Source organism: Neopsephotus bourkii, unplaced genomic scaffold (genome assembly GCF_033783945.1).
Source record: "Neopsephotus bourkii isolate Nb327-2 ecotype Australia unplaced genomic scaffold, CSIRO-AGI_Nbou_v1 NB_998, whole genome shotgun sequence".
NCBI classification, from domain to species: domain Eukaryota; kingdom Metazoa; phylum Chordata; class Aves; order Psittaciformes; family Psittacidae; genus Neopsephotus; species Neopsephotus bourkii.
Genome location: NW_026901490.1, coordinates 3397789 through 3414227, shown reverse-complemented (window position 1 = coordinate 3414227; position 16439 = coordinate 3397789). Strand labels below are relative to the sequence as shown.

Sequence of the window (16439 nt, the reverse complement as noted above, 5' to 3'; positions counted from 1 at the left end):
GTTACTTTTTCTGCAAGTTGTCTCATTTCTTAGCAGTGTTTAAAAATATCAGTACCATAGCCTTACTTCATAGACCAGTACTTTCAAATAACTGGTTTATGGAATACTAAATGAAGTGTATTAGTCAAAGGGGTAAATAGCAGCTGTTTGTTAACATAACAAATGTATATTTCTGTGATCTATTGGGCTTTTTCTCTAATGCAATATTTAGTTACAACTGCTGAATTACTCGAGAAAAATCAGCTATTCTCTTAGGATGGGAAGATAAACCTTCTGAGGACAGAGTTCTTTGTTGTTAGTCTCAAATCCAGGCAAGCCAGAGTTATACTGCTTTGTAAAATTATCAGAGTAACTAGAGCTTATGCAGGAAATCAGTCATCCTTTTAGCAAAAAACTAAATTTAATGAGAATTCTTTTGCAGTACTTCCACATAATGTTTCAGGTCTGATTTAAGCAACAAGCTGCATCAAGATTAAAGATACAGTGTGCGGGCTTGCCTTCCACTTTCAAAAGGTGCAGTACAAGTAGCAACAGTGTTGCAGGGATGTCTAGAGGCTGCAGATTGCAGTAGGAATTCAGGTCACCCGTTCTTCAGAGTCAGCTGGAGCGCCTTCTTTCTCATGCTCCAGCTCTACCAAGATTTGCTTTGAAACCTGCATGAAAATACAGGGTTGGCGTAAGAAAAAAATTTACATCTGTGGTTTTGTGTAATAAAAACCTCATGTAGATTTTCTTTCTGCATCTGCTAGAAACTTTCTTCATTTTCCTAATTAAGTATTCTTCTGTACCTTTTGTGGTATTGAGTCTTTCTCAATGCTAACAAATGTCCATTTATTGTTGAGTGTGCTGTCTTTACAGACAAAATGCTTCTGAGCTGATAGCTTGGGTGTTTCACACCTGAGTGAATTTCCCTGAATAATGAGTTCATTTTGGGAGGCAGCAACAGTGCCTTAACCTTAACAGATTATTATCATGACACGAGCAGATGCACTCTGAAATGAGGTAATTTCCATTTCAGGTAGCAAGGCTCTGTGCAATGCTTTTCTATCAGTTCATTTTACTTAGACCAATATCTGACTATGTAACTCTGTCCTGGTCACAGACAGAACATTAATCTCCTATACAGGGTGCAATGGAAACATTTCACCTTTGTTGCCGCTTTTGTTTTAACCATCTGCTTGATAAAATTGGTACACTAAATCCTCACTAAATTGTTCTTTCATGTCTTTTCATGCAGGGCTGGAAAATGCTGCTGTGTTTTGTCTTACTAGAACATGCATGCAATCGCCACAGCCCTTAATGTGTCCTGTTCACAAAGGAAAAAACTTAGTCAGTAGCACAGGATTCATTTGGAAGAAATGTTGGACTTATTTCTTAGTCTCCAGAGCTGAGTATCCAGTCTGGTTAGAGCTTTTTATCCTTAGGTTTAGCTCAGTTCTAACATACAATGTTTGCTTGATGTTCTGCACTGAGAAGAATCGTGCAATTATAAAGTGACAGTGAATTTGCCATCTTTAAAACTCTGTTCAACAAACCAATGAATAATGTTGTCTTTTTTTCCACATAAAAGTGACTTATCAAGACAGCATTATGTCTCTGTCCTGGTTTTCAGGTTTATTTTGTAAGGTGCTTCATGTTCTCTAATAAAAGTGAGAGTGCCAAGTGAAAGAAAGCCAAGTAATAAAGCAAACTTATGTAAACAATATGTTTTTATTAGAATATTTCTTAATGTGGTGTTTTTACTTTGCAGTGCTGAAAAATGTTCCCAGCTACATTCCATCTTAAATTATTTACATAAGGTGCTGCAAACGCTTTTCTCGCAGTAGAAAATTCCCAGGTTTTTTATCTGCGAGAGTGAGAGAAATGTTTTGACATCTGATTTCCCTGGAGTTCAGCACTTGCCTCAGACACAAAGCTAGAAGTTATACAGGTTGCTTACTGGTTCAGAAGAGGGTGTACCTGATAGAGATGAGAAACACTGGTTCATAGATTTCCTGTTTAGTGATTTCTCTTCAACAGCTCAGTCTATATGCATTGTCATTTCTCCTAATGTTTCAGGGACTGAAACAGGGGTTCTGTCACAAACCTGCTTTCATGGAATCACAGACATTTTGGTTGTAAGGGACCTTCAGGGGTCATTTAGAGCTCCCTGAGCTTCCTGTTCACGATGACTTCTGCCAGCACTAGATCAGTCAGCCAAGTCTTGGGAACCTCCAGGGATGGGGGTTCTGCAGCCTAAATAACCTGTTCCAGTGTCACAATATCTTCATAGCTGAACAATTTTTTCCAGATGTGCAGTTCAAAAGCTGTTAGGATTAGAACTTGAAAGCTTTAATTCCAGTTTTAAAAGGCAAATTTTAGATGGTGGAATATAAGGGGTTTAGATGCCATAGTTGAAATTGTTGTTTCATGGGGGGCAATGGCAAAAGTGCCTCAATTGCAGCAGGTCCAGGATTTTCATGTATTTGTACCAGATACTTAAGATTTTTCTTTCTTAATAAGAATCTTTAGCAATTAATATTGATACTCAAATGTGTGCATGTAACTTATTTTTTTCTGACCTGCTTTCTTCATATGTTTTGTGACCTGAAATCATTTTATAAGCAGATAAGAAAGCCACACAGGTTGAAATTTGTGCAGAGTTAGCAAAGGAATAATTCCATGGGGCACATCTACTTTCAATCTCTTCATTATTGGTCTAAAGGTATTTAAGGTTTAAGACTACACAGGCATCCCTTGTCTAGTATCTGCACTATTCTTGCAGAATCTAGATGTTTAGAATGAAATTGATAATTACCTCAATTTATTTCATACTTAAAATGCGTGGTTGGATTTTTTTTCCTGCTGTTCTATGCATTGCTCATCAAGAACTGCAGATTTCTGTACTGTAATAATAGCCAACCAAGTGTTACGTGTTCAGGTGTTAAGCTCAGTGCAAGGTATCATTTGTAGCATCTCTGGTGATCCACTGGAGAATAGTTTTTCTTCCTGTGTCTTTTAGGAAACAGATTGTGTGGAAATGACAGCCAGTGGTTCAGGCAATGAGGGTATTGAAAATGTATTGAGGAATAAAGCAAAGGAAAGGGATTTTTAGAATATTTTCAAAACTATTTCTGTTTTCTGGCTGGAGATGGGACACACAATTTACACAGGCACAGTGTCAGCATCAATATGACTGAATATTGGCAAAATCTCTAGTGTCACTGAGGCTGAAATGTTTACAGCTTTATTCTTCCAGTAGTTCAGTACCTGTCATTGGCTCAGCTGAAGCATAGTATTACTTTTTTCTCTTTGTATTTGTTGTCTTGTTACATATTTTATCCCAAATAAGGTTTCTGTCCCCCCTCTATTTCAAAAGAGATTTGGGAAGGGGGGTAAATTTTCAGTTTCAAATTCTATGGTTTATTAATAGCATAGAGTTACAAATCAGAATTCCTGCAGGTAGTGTTAAAAAACATCCCCTGAAAACGTGCTTTATGTACTGCTGAAGTAGCAGGTGAGTATTTCCCTTTGGGGTTGTGCCATGAATCAGTCATTAGTGTTTAAGAATTAAACATGATACTGTAGTTGGCAGTGTCCCTGGCCAACTGAATGTATTCTGTCCTTAAAGTGGATTTAGTTTCCACTGTTCTTTTCCTGGTATCTTAGCTGGCAGCAAAGTAGGCAAGCTGCCATGCCACTGGGCTAGCAGTGAGCATGTTCTTGTATATTAGATCAGCCTTGCTGACTTAAAATAGTTGTTAAAATGTGAAACTTCTTGAAATGTGAAACTTCTATGTTCAGAATTAGTCCAAGCATGTTGAGTGATACCAGTAGCCATTAGAAGTCTGTGGTTGTGGAATTTGTGCCAGAAAACTTGACAAAAGCTATGCCAAGTAAGACAGCTGCTGCTACACATGCCCGGTTTCTAACAGTACTAACTTTTCAACCCGTATGTTTAGAGGTTTTTCCACAGGGCATACAACCTGAACCCAGTGATTAGTGTGGTTGGGAATGCAGGACTGTTTGATACTGAGGAAGGAGGTGGGGGGGTGGAGAAGAAACAAAAAAATTATTCTGAGAAGTTACCCACCAGAAATCTATTTTAGCATTATGGATCTTGAATACCTGGGGGAAGAGGGGGAAGGAAAAGGAGGGGTTGAGGGATGGAGAGCCAACAATTCATAATGCTGTTTTCCTACTATTGGGGGGGTTAGGTTCAAGTAGAAATATAAAGAACTATATATTCTTGTATAATTATGTATTTAAATTTTAATTTTTTATCTGATCACATAGTTTACATTATATTTGTCTACCCTTTATGCTATGAAAAGCAAAGATCTATGAAAAGCTGTCATACATATTTTGTTGTAGCCGCTGCTTTACAGGAACCTTTCACAAAATCTTCCCATCTTAGTTTTTCTGTTGAGTCTTGTCCTTCCATATGCATTTCTGAAAATTAAAGTTATAAGCAAATGATGAAAGTTCTTAAAGTCAAACACTCAGATTGTTCTAACATGTATGTGTTCAGAGTTCACGTATGTCTTTGGAAAGATGTTCTAGTATATTTATTAAGTATGAATTTTTTGAGAGCAAGAAAACACACCATATAAAAAATCTTTATGAGCTTGCACTTTTAACTTGGTTCTCCTTTCTTTTTGTAGAAGTTATTTACTTGAAAGTTTTGCTGTACAAATGTTTTCTTTCTTTTTTTATGAGAGGCAATTAATTTTAGAGATGTATTGAGTACATCAAAAACACATTTTTTATAATCTGTAGTTGTGAATGGATAGTAGATCAAGTAGTCTGACATCATGAATTAAGCAGACCAAAAATTTTGTCCAGTCGTGCTAATATGGAACTCAACAACCATACTGAATATAAGTAAATCACATAGACAAGAAAGGCCTGCAGTCTTGAGCTGTAAAGATCAAGAAATAGAGAAAATGTGATTTTCTTCTGCAGTTGTTTCAGAAGTTAATCATTATTATTGAAAATATGTCTCTGATTTTTAATTGGATTTACCTGCTTTTACCATCTGTCTGCTAGAGAGTGGGGAGTGTTGGTTTTGTACCATTTTCCTCTACAACTGAGGATCATAAAATAGCTATATATGGCTGACAAAAGTATCTACAAGATATCTGTTGGATGAGGACCCCATATGTGGATCGGATGTAGATGGAATTGGAATAGTCCCGTGCTTCCAGCCTCTCCTGAAATTCCTCTGAAGGATTTATGTCTCACTGTTAGGCTTTATTTCCAAGCTTTAACAATGGCCAGATTTTGTCATTAGTAGCTTTGCCAATCAGGATCACATTCCTGAAGTACATACCGTAATACAGACATTTTCTTGTGTCTTGATATAAGCAAGGCTGTAGAATCAAACCCTTAATAAATCCTTTGTCAGCTTTTATAATGGTGATTCCTCCCTGATTTGATGAAGCAGTGCTGCTGATAACGCATGTGAAGAACTGCAGAATTGTCTCTTAGAGTTACGAGAATTAAAATTTCTGTGTTAAGAAATTTAGATTCAGACTTACGAGAAACCCAAATTTCACACCAATGGCAAATTTAATTTGCATTTGGTGAGATTTCACCCCAGATGCTTAAATGATGAGAGATTTATATAGAGCTAGTAAGCTGATAGTAAAAATTCTTGCTTGCAGAAGTAATATCACCGCTACACTGAACACTTTAATTGTGTATGCAGGCACTTCAAGCTGAGCAGAAATGAGGTTAATGTTTGCATTGTTTATCTAAGAGAATTCATAAGGGAAATAATAATCAGAAGTGTGTTTCTGTAAAAATAGCTGATATAATACAATGGAGAAATGCTTAGTGTTGAACAATTCTTCTGAGATACATTGTTCTGTGAGCTGAACTCAATTTAAGTCTAACTTAGTATTTCATTGTCTGACATTGATTATTTACATCAAAAATGAAATAACTTGAAGGTTAACTGCCAATTGTACTGTGATGTCACATAAGATAAATTTAGAGATTGGAAATTCAGAGCAAAGGACAACCACTAGCATTCCTAATCACACTGTCTTTATAAGCGCAGAGCTTTCAAGCTGCTTAGGAGTGTGGTATGTATGATTATTTCATTTCTTCCAGGTTTATGACATTGTTTCATAACTCTAAATATGTGTCTAGAAATGCTGCTGCAGCCTAGGGTTAAGGAAAAAAAAAAATCAAGCCCATAGAGGGAGTATCCTAACTGGGAAATATAACAATGTCATATCTGCTTTGAAAGTGTGGTGTGCTCTTTGCGGAACAGGTGTTTGCCTAGATGAAAGTGTTACTTCTGTGACAGATTGATCCATGTTTTATAGGTAGCTGTTTATGGGGAATGCTACAGTTTAATTTCTAAAATTTGTAGTCTTCCTTGTGCTTCCACTCACAACAGAATTAAGAGAACAGATTCATGGGGTGGGTGCAGTAATTTATGGAATTTAGTTTCACAGAGTCTGAATTTATCAGATATATAAAAATCATTGTTCTGTTTATATTCTAATATATTTTCTCTTTACTGTAAATCTTTGTGGTGATTTTGAGCACAGCAATTAATGAGATACAATTTAAGTCTCTAATAAGGCTTTAAAAAGGACTCATGTTATTTGGATCTATAGCCTGTATTTTTTTTATTCCTAAACATTTAGTTTTCCCTTTTTAGAGAGATGGGATAAACCAAGTGATTTTCTTTTTTCCTTTATTTGTCACAAGAACTTTCTTGAACTTATTGTCTTGAACTTTACCCATATTTAACTCCGTAAGTGTGATACATTTTTCGAATAAATGTATAAAAAACCTACTTGCAGTGAAATTAAGTATCTGTTAACAAATGTAGTTGATGTTTACCTGCCACTAATCTGTGGCAGTATTCCAAGGGCACTCTTGTCATATTTAGTTTATTAACCTAATTGAAAACTAAAGAAGCTGTATAAGTGATTGATTTTAAGCAGAAGATACCTTCAGCAGCAAGCAAGCAATTAACAGAAAACGTCCCATTTAAAACTGTGTGTTTCTTCCTGAATGCTACTCTCATTGTTTCTGTATATAATATATTCACATCTGCAGAGCAAGTGGTTACGTATGGTGGCTGTAGCTCCTATCAGTTGTATTGTAATTAGTGCTTCAAATTTGTATGATTAGTGCCATTTGTATGATACCATTTTCTGTCTGGCTAAAGTCAGATGGACTGATTTTTCAGTCCTTGCTTGGGCAAAGGACATGGGAAGTAAGGGGAGGTAGGCAGCATGCATGTTTTTGTGTCTGTATTTATACCCTTGTCTGTGTTACTTGCTGTCTGCCTCAGGGCTATACTAACTTCCACCCAGCTGTCTGTTTACATCTGCATTAACTCTTTTCAATAAGAATTTCTTTATCTCTTGCTTGGCTGGTTTCACAGTTCCTTGCTTTTACAGCTGATCTAGCCTGAAAATTCGCTAATTTTGGCAACAAGATTGGTACACTACTGGGATTTTTCTGCTATTCTGTTTTGCATATGCCTGCTTTGCCTTTCAATATGTATGAGTGACTCTAGCTCTTAGAAGGCACTTAATGGATTAGCTGATCTAAGCTCTCTATTTGGTTCAAGGCAAAGACTGTGTTTCCCTAGAGGTGACAGTAATCCCAATGGGTCATTCTGATATCCAAAGATAGCCTTAACTAGCATACTTACTGTTCTTCCTTTACTCATGGGCACAAGCCATGCTTTAACTAGGAAGAGTCATAGCTACCATACAGTCCTGGAGGAGGTTTACACAGTAGTTTGTACTTGTTGACTTTGATAGTTTTGAACAGTAGTAAAGGCAGAGTCTGTCCATGTGTGCTAAATCTCAGGCTTTATCCTGTAGAGGGCAAAATGAGGCCAATACAAGAACTCAGTTTTGCAATAATATTCACACTGCTTTGCATTTTACCCAGAAACTCCTGTTAAGCCGTGATATGCAGGTAGAACATGCAGTGAAGTGATAAAGCTTGTCTTAACTTACACAAATCCACTTTCCACCTAAGCAACTGAATGTAAGGAAATTTTTATTTCAGGCATCTACATGTGCTTGCAAGATGAGTCACCCATACTTACGTATGATTCGCTTTTTTGCTTCATAGAGCTCTCATTCACTGGTTCCTTAAATATTTACTCAACACTCAAGGTGGGGTTTCAACATACCATTTTACCTGAACAGTAGGCAAGACTTGAGTTATTGTGGCTTCCATGCATGTGCAAACACAGACAGGCTCTGTGAATAATTATTTATCTCAAACATATAAAACTTCTAACCTGTAGCTACTTTTTGAGTGCTTGTCTGTAACTTTTTAGACTAATGCAATTAGAAATAATAGTAATTTAAAATAGCCATATAATAATAATTTAGCATAGGGAGAAAAATACTGAGTTTTAATTATTTAATGATACTGTATAATTTTTTCTTCTGTTGCAAGGCATATTTTAATTCAGCTAATGTTTTTCCAGTAATAATGGCAACTTCATTGTAAGGACTCTAATGGAATATGCTGTATAAACCAGCAGCCATAAAAGAAATTACTTGATATTTTACATATCAGTTCCCTGAGGAAGGAGAGCAAGGACTTTTCATCTGGGACATTCATTTCTAGTTTAAAAGGAGATGAAAATGTTTAATAAAATGAATACACATACTTAAATAATTCCTAGAGATTAACATGTCTGTGGGGTTAATGTATAGAGATGAATGTATTTTAAAGGTTGACTAAATGTCCTCAGATTGCTGTAGTTCTCAGCTGTCTAGAAGAATGTACCACACAAATCACAAAGTTACTTACATTTTCATACGTTAAGTATAGTAGTGCATGTGCAGATTGGGTTCTACCAGAGTATGATATAAATACATTACAAAACCAAAGAGGAAATCCACAAAGGCCTTTAGTCTCTGTGTCTGTATCGAAACATTCATATACATGGGTCTGTGTTAAGTGAATGAAAAATGTGGCCAGCAGTTAAAATGGGTTTCATTGTGTATGCAGACTTCGGAAGTGTGCTTGCTTATATAAACCCTCTTCTTTCCCATTTGGAAAGGAAATTATTAATGGTTTTCTTCAGCCTTATTCGGATTTTTCAACTTTGTGAACTTCATCTATGGCACCTGGGTGCTCACAATATACAAAAACTTTGGATTGTATTATGCAAGATATCCAACTCAATAGCAAACTCAAACACAGAAAATTTACCCATCTTTTCCAACCCTAATTATTCTATGATTCTATGATTTTGTGCTCCTCTCTTTACCTGGTGGCATAGATACCCAGCTTATCTTCTGTGCTGCATGGGCACTCTGAACAAGGCCTTGGACTGCAGAGCAGTGTAGACTGGTAACACTTTCCCCCTTGATCTGACAGTGGTCCATTCACACTGTTCACCTTCATTTTTTATGTTCTTGACATGAACTTGCTTGTTTTGCCACGGATTTCTGTACTGGGGAGGCCACTTGCTAGTTTTCTGTGGTGTGAGCAAGGATTTCTTGCATGTCAAATATACTAACAGAAACTGGATGAGAGACCAGTCAAAGGGGTTCTATCTGTAAAAAAAAATAAAGAGCAAACTTTTGAGCAGAGCACTGTTACAGTATTGATCTTGGAATTCCTGTGTAGTGATGAATTAGTTTTGAGATGAGAATACTTCAGGGAAGCTAGGGTACAGCTTCAACTCCCACCATACTCTGGTATTCGAAGAATAGAGGTAGCTTTTTATAATTTTTGTGTGTTGGCGGTGGAACACATCTCAATAGTCTGACTTTGCTGAGCAATTGGAAACCTCTATGATGTTTTCAAGTCACTTAGGACAAAAAAAGAAAAATATTTGAGTTTGGATCTGACAATTTTGTCTCTCTCCTAAGTTGCTGACCAGCAAAGAAGAGAGAAACTGAAAAAGAAGATAGCCAGGTGTGAAGAGGAAATGAGTGTGGGTAAAACTGCCTCCCGAACCAGTTCAAGAGAGAGCGGAAGGCTGCTGGTATCCCCTTTTGGAAAGGTAGGTACTTTAACTTTGTTTAGTAGATATCATAGTTTGCTTGCCTACCATAGTAACAGCTGTGCAGCAGCTCTAGCAGCAGGGCTGGCATATTTCAAGCAGCAGAAAATAGACAAGGGTCTTCCTGGCACATGCATGTGCCAGCACCAAATGCATGTCTCGGCCTTCTGACAAAGATGTCAGGTATCTGGAGGAAAAGTGCTTGTGGTAAATTCAAGCTTTAGTTAGCCTTGAATTCGCTTGCTGAAATTTTAACGTGCTCTCTCACTCCAGAGCTTTCTACTGTTTCCTAAAGCAGAATTCCAATTAGCACTAACTATTCCAGTGGAAGAATTGGGAATCTTCTATTTATTATTTATTTTCTGTATCCTAAGTCCTACTTTGGAAGTACATTGCGTATCTAACAGTATACTGTATGCTCAGATTGCAGTTACTGAAAGTGAAAATAGTACTTAAGCCATCAAATAAGTGCGTTTCTGTCTATTTACATAGGTTCAGTTCTTATGGATAACATTTCATCCAGATATGTGATATATATTTCCAAATAATAAATAGCCTAATAACCTACATTCTCTTGTTCATTGCTGTAAAGGAGCAATTGCAGCTTAAAGCAGAATGACGTTTACTCTGTTGATTTTTAATAGCAGATGCTTCATATATTGTTTAAATATTCATGGAGCTGGAGAACATTTCCTGGTAGCGCAGAAAACTCACTCTTTATTTATTTGTGTGACTAGTTTGGGTATTTCCCTAGCCATCAGGATATATAGATAAGTGACAGCTGGAAAACAAATTCTAAGGATGCCTATTAAAGCATATGATACAGGAGTTTTACCACACAGTGATCCTATGAGTGCTGTCACTGTTGCCATTAGGAAAAAGCTGATTATACATCTTCTGTTTGTGGAACTGCTCAAAAACTGTCTTGTTAAATCAGGATATTTGTGGGTTGGAATGAGATTCAGCACAAACTTGAAGCAGTCAACCTTGCAATACTCCAGGTTTCCAAGGAGGTAATGGCAGAGTAGAATATGGTCCTGTGCTTAGTAAGCATCTTACAGCATTTAGGAGTGTAAAAAAAATAAAAGGAAGAAAAGTAGACTTCTCCTGGCTTTGCACTGTTACATTTAAATGTAAGAATACAAAAGTTAAATTACCTTCATAATGAATAATTTATTGTCTAATAAAATGTGGCTCTTATAAAATGTGTATCAATTTGAGTGGCTTACATACACGTATATACATAAAAAAATATAATAACCCTTCAACTCTGACAAGGTCAATGTCTAGATTATAGCCTAAATACATGCTAACTCCTTTGATGGATGCACCTGACTTTATGTTTTCAAAAGGCTTTATTCATCAGCATTCACATTTTATGCATTCTGATAGGTCTGGTGCCTTTATTCCATCTTTTTAATTTTTCACATAGCTGCATTTACTATTTTTTAATACTGCAATAGAGCACAGAAACTGTTTTCAATTGAGACTGTGCTTTGTGCATGGTAAAACAAAAAAGAAGTAAAAATAATTCCTCTACATTACAAATACATGTTACACATTTCTTAAAACCTTTGTGATATAGTCAGTATATTTTATTATACACTAAGGCAACTATGAAACTGAACAGCTGTAATGCGTCTTGAATCTGACTTGCCTGCTATTTGACTTTTTTGTACAAGGGTTTAAATGCACCAGAAGAGTGATTTCTTTATCTATTATATCTAATTATAAATGTAAAACTACTGTAATGTGAGAATCTGCTATGATGTGTAATGAACTGCGAAACTTACTTCTGTTGTGGTTACCTAGATTTCATTACTGACTCTTTGAAATAGCCATAGATTTTAATCAACGAGAGTATTTTGATCTCAGTGATTAAAATATTCCATCTAGGACCACAGGTTGGGTCATGCATTTCTATACTTTTAGCAGAAGATTTAAGTGAGAAGCTGAGAAGCAGCCTCATTTTCAAATGGCACAATGGAGCAGTCTTTGTATGGCATCACTAGCAATAGATTACTTAAGGGACCGATTTGTCTCTCACAGTGAAGTAGAAGGGCAGGGAAAGCATAAGATATGGTGGGGACATCTGTACTTCTCTTCTGCTCCTTTCTTTCCATGTAGTGTAATAATGAAGGTTGACACCATATGTGAAAGCTAATCAAAATAAGATGATAAACTATAGATATGGATTCTGAAAGCACTGCTAACTTTGTGTGGTTTTGTGAATATGTAATTTTAAAGCTTATTTAGACTGAATAGCTTGAGGATTGATAAGCACAGTTTTGGGTATCTACTAATTTATCTGTCATCAAATTACTTATATATGCTCCTTTCTTAATGAATTACTGTTAAGTTTTCCCACAACAGAAAAGGCTGCTTGACAGAGTCTGGAAAATACCAAATATGCATAGAACGCCACTGTTACATAGTCTTTCTGACTACTGCCGGGGATTGAAAGCTATATCCTAGTGAAATCTCTAGATTTTCAATTTTTTATTTTTCCGTAAAAAGATGAGTTGAGTTTTTAAACATTCACCTGAGTCAGCAGGTCAAACTGTATGAAGCTCCGTATGACTTCTCTGAAGCAAGAAAACCTGGATTGGCCTGGCCATGACTAAAATCTCTTGATTTGAGCAAGACTTGGTATTTCATATCCCATATTCAGGTAATCCTATTAATAGTCATCTGTGGCTGCTAATGAATTTTTTTAATGAGAGTAACCCATGTTGAAAGTCAGTTGGAAGAAGGCTGCTCCACAGGAGGTAACTTTTATCCATATTGGAATATCCATATCCATATTTTAATTATCCATATCCATATTTTAATCATGTTTGAAATATGGTTGCTATTGCCTTGACATGTCAAGATCCCTTTCAGCCTGTTTTTTGAGACTGTTTTGATTTCAGTGACAGTTATGACCATCTGCTTGTGCGTATGAAATACAGATTAAGAAACACCATTAACTGTTTCTAATCTTCCTGGTTTTGTATGCAGCACACCTGCGTGGCTGTGTGAATTGCCTACTCAGATGCTTTATATTTAAAGATTTATTACACTGTTATGATATTAATTCTGAAGATGTATTGTGCTTGAATTAGTCCTGTCAGAATGAGAGATGTGACTAAAGAAAGCAGAAGAACCTTCTGAGCACCAAAGAAAGACGTTTTCATCAGGAGTGCTCAGTACAGATTTCCTTTCAGGCTTCATAGTGACAGTCACCTCTCATGCTGATTGTTTGAATTAATACATTTCCATATGCACCTTCAGCAACACCCTTTACTAGTAACATCCCAGTATTTGATGAAAGTAGGAACATACCTCATTATACAATTGTATACCACACACATAAAAGGAAAGTGTAACAGGAACATAGTTTTGAATAGAAAAATAGATATATTGATGCCAATATGCAAACTGATTACAGATCTTACTTGTTCATGTGTATATGTGAATTTTCTCTTTTGCCTTTCTCAATTCTTAACTAATTATCAAATTGTGTCATGGAATCTTATAGATATGTTGATGCCAATATGCAAACTGATTATAGATCTTATTTGTTCATGTGTATGTGTGAATTTTCTCTTTTGCCTTTCTCAGTTCTTAACTATCAAATTGTGTAAAGGAGTGTGACCAGCAGGTCAGAGGAGGTGATCCTGCCCCTCTACTCTGCTCTTGTGAGACCTCACTTGGAGTATTGTGTGCAGTTCTGGTGTCCTCAACACAAAAAGGACATGGAACTGTTGGAACAAGTGCAGAGGAGGGCCACAAGGATGATCAGGGGACTGGAGCACCTCCCGTATGAAGACAGGCTGAGAAAGTTGGGGCAGTTGAGCCTGGAGAAGAGAAGGCTGCGTGGAGACCTCATAGCAGCCTTCCAGCATCTGAAGGGGGCCTAGAGGGATACTGAGGATGGACTGTTCATTAGAGACTGCAGTGACAGGACAAGGGGTAATGGGTTAAATCTTAAACAGGGGAAGTTTAGATTGGATATAAGGAGGAAATTCTTTCCTGTTAGGGTGGTGAGGCACTGGAATGGGTTGCCCAGGGAGGTTGTGAATGCTCCATCCCTGGCAGTATTCAAGGCCAGGTTGGACAGAGCCTTGTGTGACATGGTTTAGTGTGAGGTGTCCCTGCCCATGGCAGGGGGGTTGGAACTAGATGATCTTAAGGTCCTTTCCAACCCTAACTATTCTATGATTCTATGAACAGATGACATACAAAGTGCTTATAAGATCAGCAACTATAGACAGCTTCTTGCTTGCAGCAGGAGACCTTTGCTCTGTCAAGGCAGTGGAGAGCAGGCACTCACCCTGCTTAACAGCAATACTCAAGTGGCTTATAAATGGTTCTGTCTCAAGTTAAAAGAATCAGATGCTCATTTATTACTAAACTGCAGCTTCTGTATCTTGACAGTATCATCAAGTGTGTCTGGTCTGATTTTATGATGGTAGATGAACCATCTATTTTATTGGAAGACTTTTTCATACAAGAACAAGTTAATTTCAAGGCTTAAATTCATCTCAGTGTAACTTCAGTGATCATAGTGAGAGGTGTCTTTGGGCCTTTTATGTAAAAAGAGATTTAGAGAGCTTTCTTTTCAAAGTTTGTTTTTTAAAAGGCAGGTGATGCCTCAGAGGCTTTTGAGTTGAAAAACTAAACTTCTTTTAGAAAGTAAAAGTAACTTAGAAATCTGGATTCTTTATCTTACTTCTTTTGCCCATCAGGTAACCGCACTATGCTTTGATCTGTCTTTATTGAACTTCCTCTCCGATTGGGTCAATGTAGATTCAGGGGTCCTCTTTTTACAAGCTTGCTGCAAGTAATAGTCCATTTACCCCAGTTTTGTGACTAACAAAATTGAAGCATAGCTACTTAATTTATGAAACCTTTTTAAGGGAGTTATTGCTGAAATGTGTCATTGAGTAAATTTTTATTTTACACCTCAAATTAGAGTTGAAACTGTAAATTTCAGAATATCTATCAATAGAATAGATATTGGTAAGCAAGATAGGTGTTGAGATTCTTGATTCCAAATTATGTTATAGTTCATGATAGTGCTTCTATCCAAAGATAGGATATTTCCCTGGGTTTTTATTTTTTTCAGTTGTGTCCGAAGAATAGAGCTAAGGATCTTTCAGTGTGTTACTCCATCTTTGCAGGCATGCCTCTGTTGGTTTTTTTTTCCCCATAATGCTTTTATAGATACAGATCAGAGAAGAACGTACTTGCTTACAGTTAACATGCCTGTACCAACACAGGTGTACAAATAATTTTCCGAAAGCTTGGTGACAAATTGCAGACAAACAGCGTTCTCTGACATGCCTTAAAATCTTTTTGAGGTCACCAGCATAATTCCTTGTTACTGATACTATTTCTTTGTGTATCCAGAGGCTGAACTGCCTACTTGTTTGAGCAGTAAAAGTTTACCCCAGGGTTAGGACTTCAGAAGACATTCTTCTTTCTCAGCACTTAAATGAGTACGTCTCAAGACTGACACAAATGCAACTTGGGTTTGCGGTTTTATCTAGTCACTACCTAGCTACTTGGCTGTTCTACTCATGATAGGTTTGAGGAGGAGAACTGCCCTAAGCTTCCTCATAAATAAGAAATGCTTGAATTCAGGATATTATCACATTTACCCTGTAGCTTTGTCTTGTTTTATGATCAGCTCAGCTGCTTTGAAGAAATAGAATATGGGGCTTTCATGAGATGTAGTTGTGTAATTGCTTAATATCACTTTATATTATTATCATCATCACATGTTCACAAATGCATCTACAAACTGATTTATTTTGCAGCTCCCTGAACTTGTTAGCCACTGGGAGTAAAAAGTATATAGGAAAAATTAAGCTGTCTATAATACATGCTGAAGAGTATGGAATGAAGATAGGCTGAGAAAGTTGGGGCTGTTCAGCCTGGAGAAGAAATGTCTGTGTGGAGACCTCATAACAGCCTTCCAGCATCTGAAGGAGGGCTATAGGGATGCTGGGGATGGACTCTTCGTTAGGGACTGTAATGACAGGACAAGGGGTAACAGGTTAAAACTTAAACAGGGGAAGTTTAGATTGGATATAAGGAAGAAATTCTTTCCTGTTAGGGTGGTGAGGCACTGGAATAGGTTGCCCGGGGAGGTTGTGAATGCTCCATCCCTGGCGGTGTTCAGGGCCAGGTTGGACAGAGCCTTGGATGCCATGGTTTAGTGTGAGGTATCCCTGCCCATGGCAGGGGGATTGGAACTTGACGATCTTAAGGTCCTTTCCAAACCTAACTATTCTGTGATTCCGGGATTCTATGAATTAACTTTTCAAAACATCTGTATAGGTGAATTCAGAAAGTTTCCAGTCTCACCTGTTTTCTATAGTGCTGAGCTGCAACTACAAGTACTTCATATGCAGACTAACACTGGTAAGCCTTATTATACTGCTTGCTAACACAGGCATTT

General features: G+C 37.0%; 1 protein-coding gene across 5 annotated transcripts in view; it reads left to right on the top strand.

The window, feature by feature from the left end:
- SPATA7 (spermatogenesis associated 7) overlaps positions 1-16439 on the top strand; it is a 42853-nt gene that overhangs the window by 15632 nt on the left and 10782 nt on the right. For all 5 annotated transcript variants that reach the window (XM_061359983.1, XM_061359980.1, XM_061359984.1 and 2 more), the window contains one exon: positions 9858-9991. In XM_061359983.1, coding sequence (XP_061215967.1) covers positions 9858-9991 — 134 coding nt within the window. The remainder of the gene's footprint in view (positions 1-9857; positions 9992-16439) is intronic.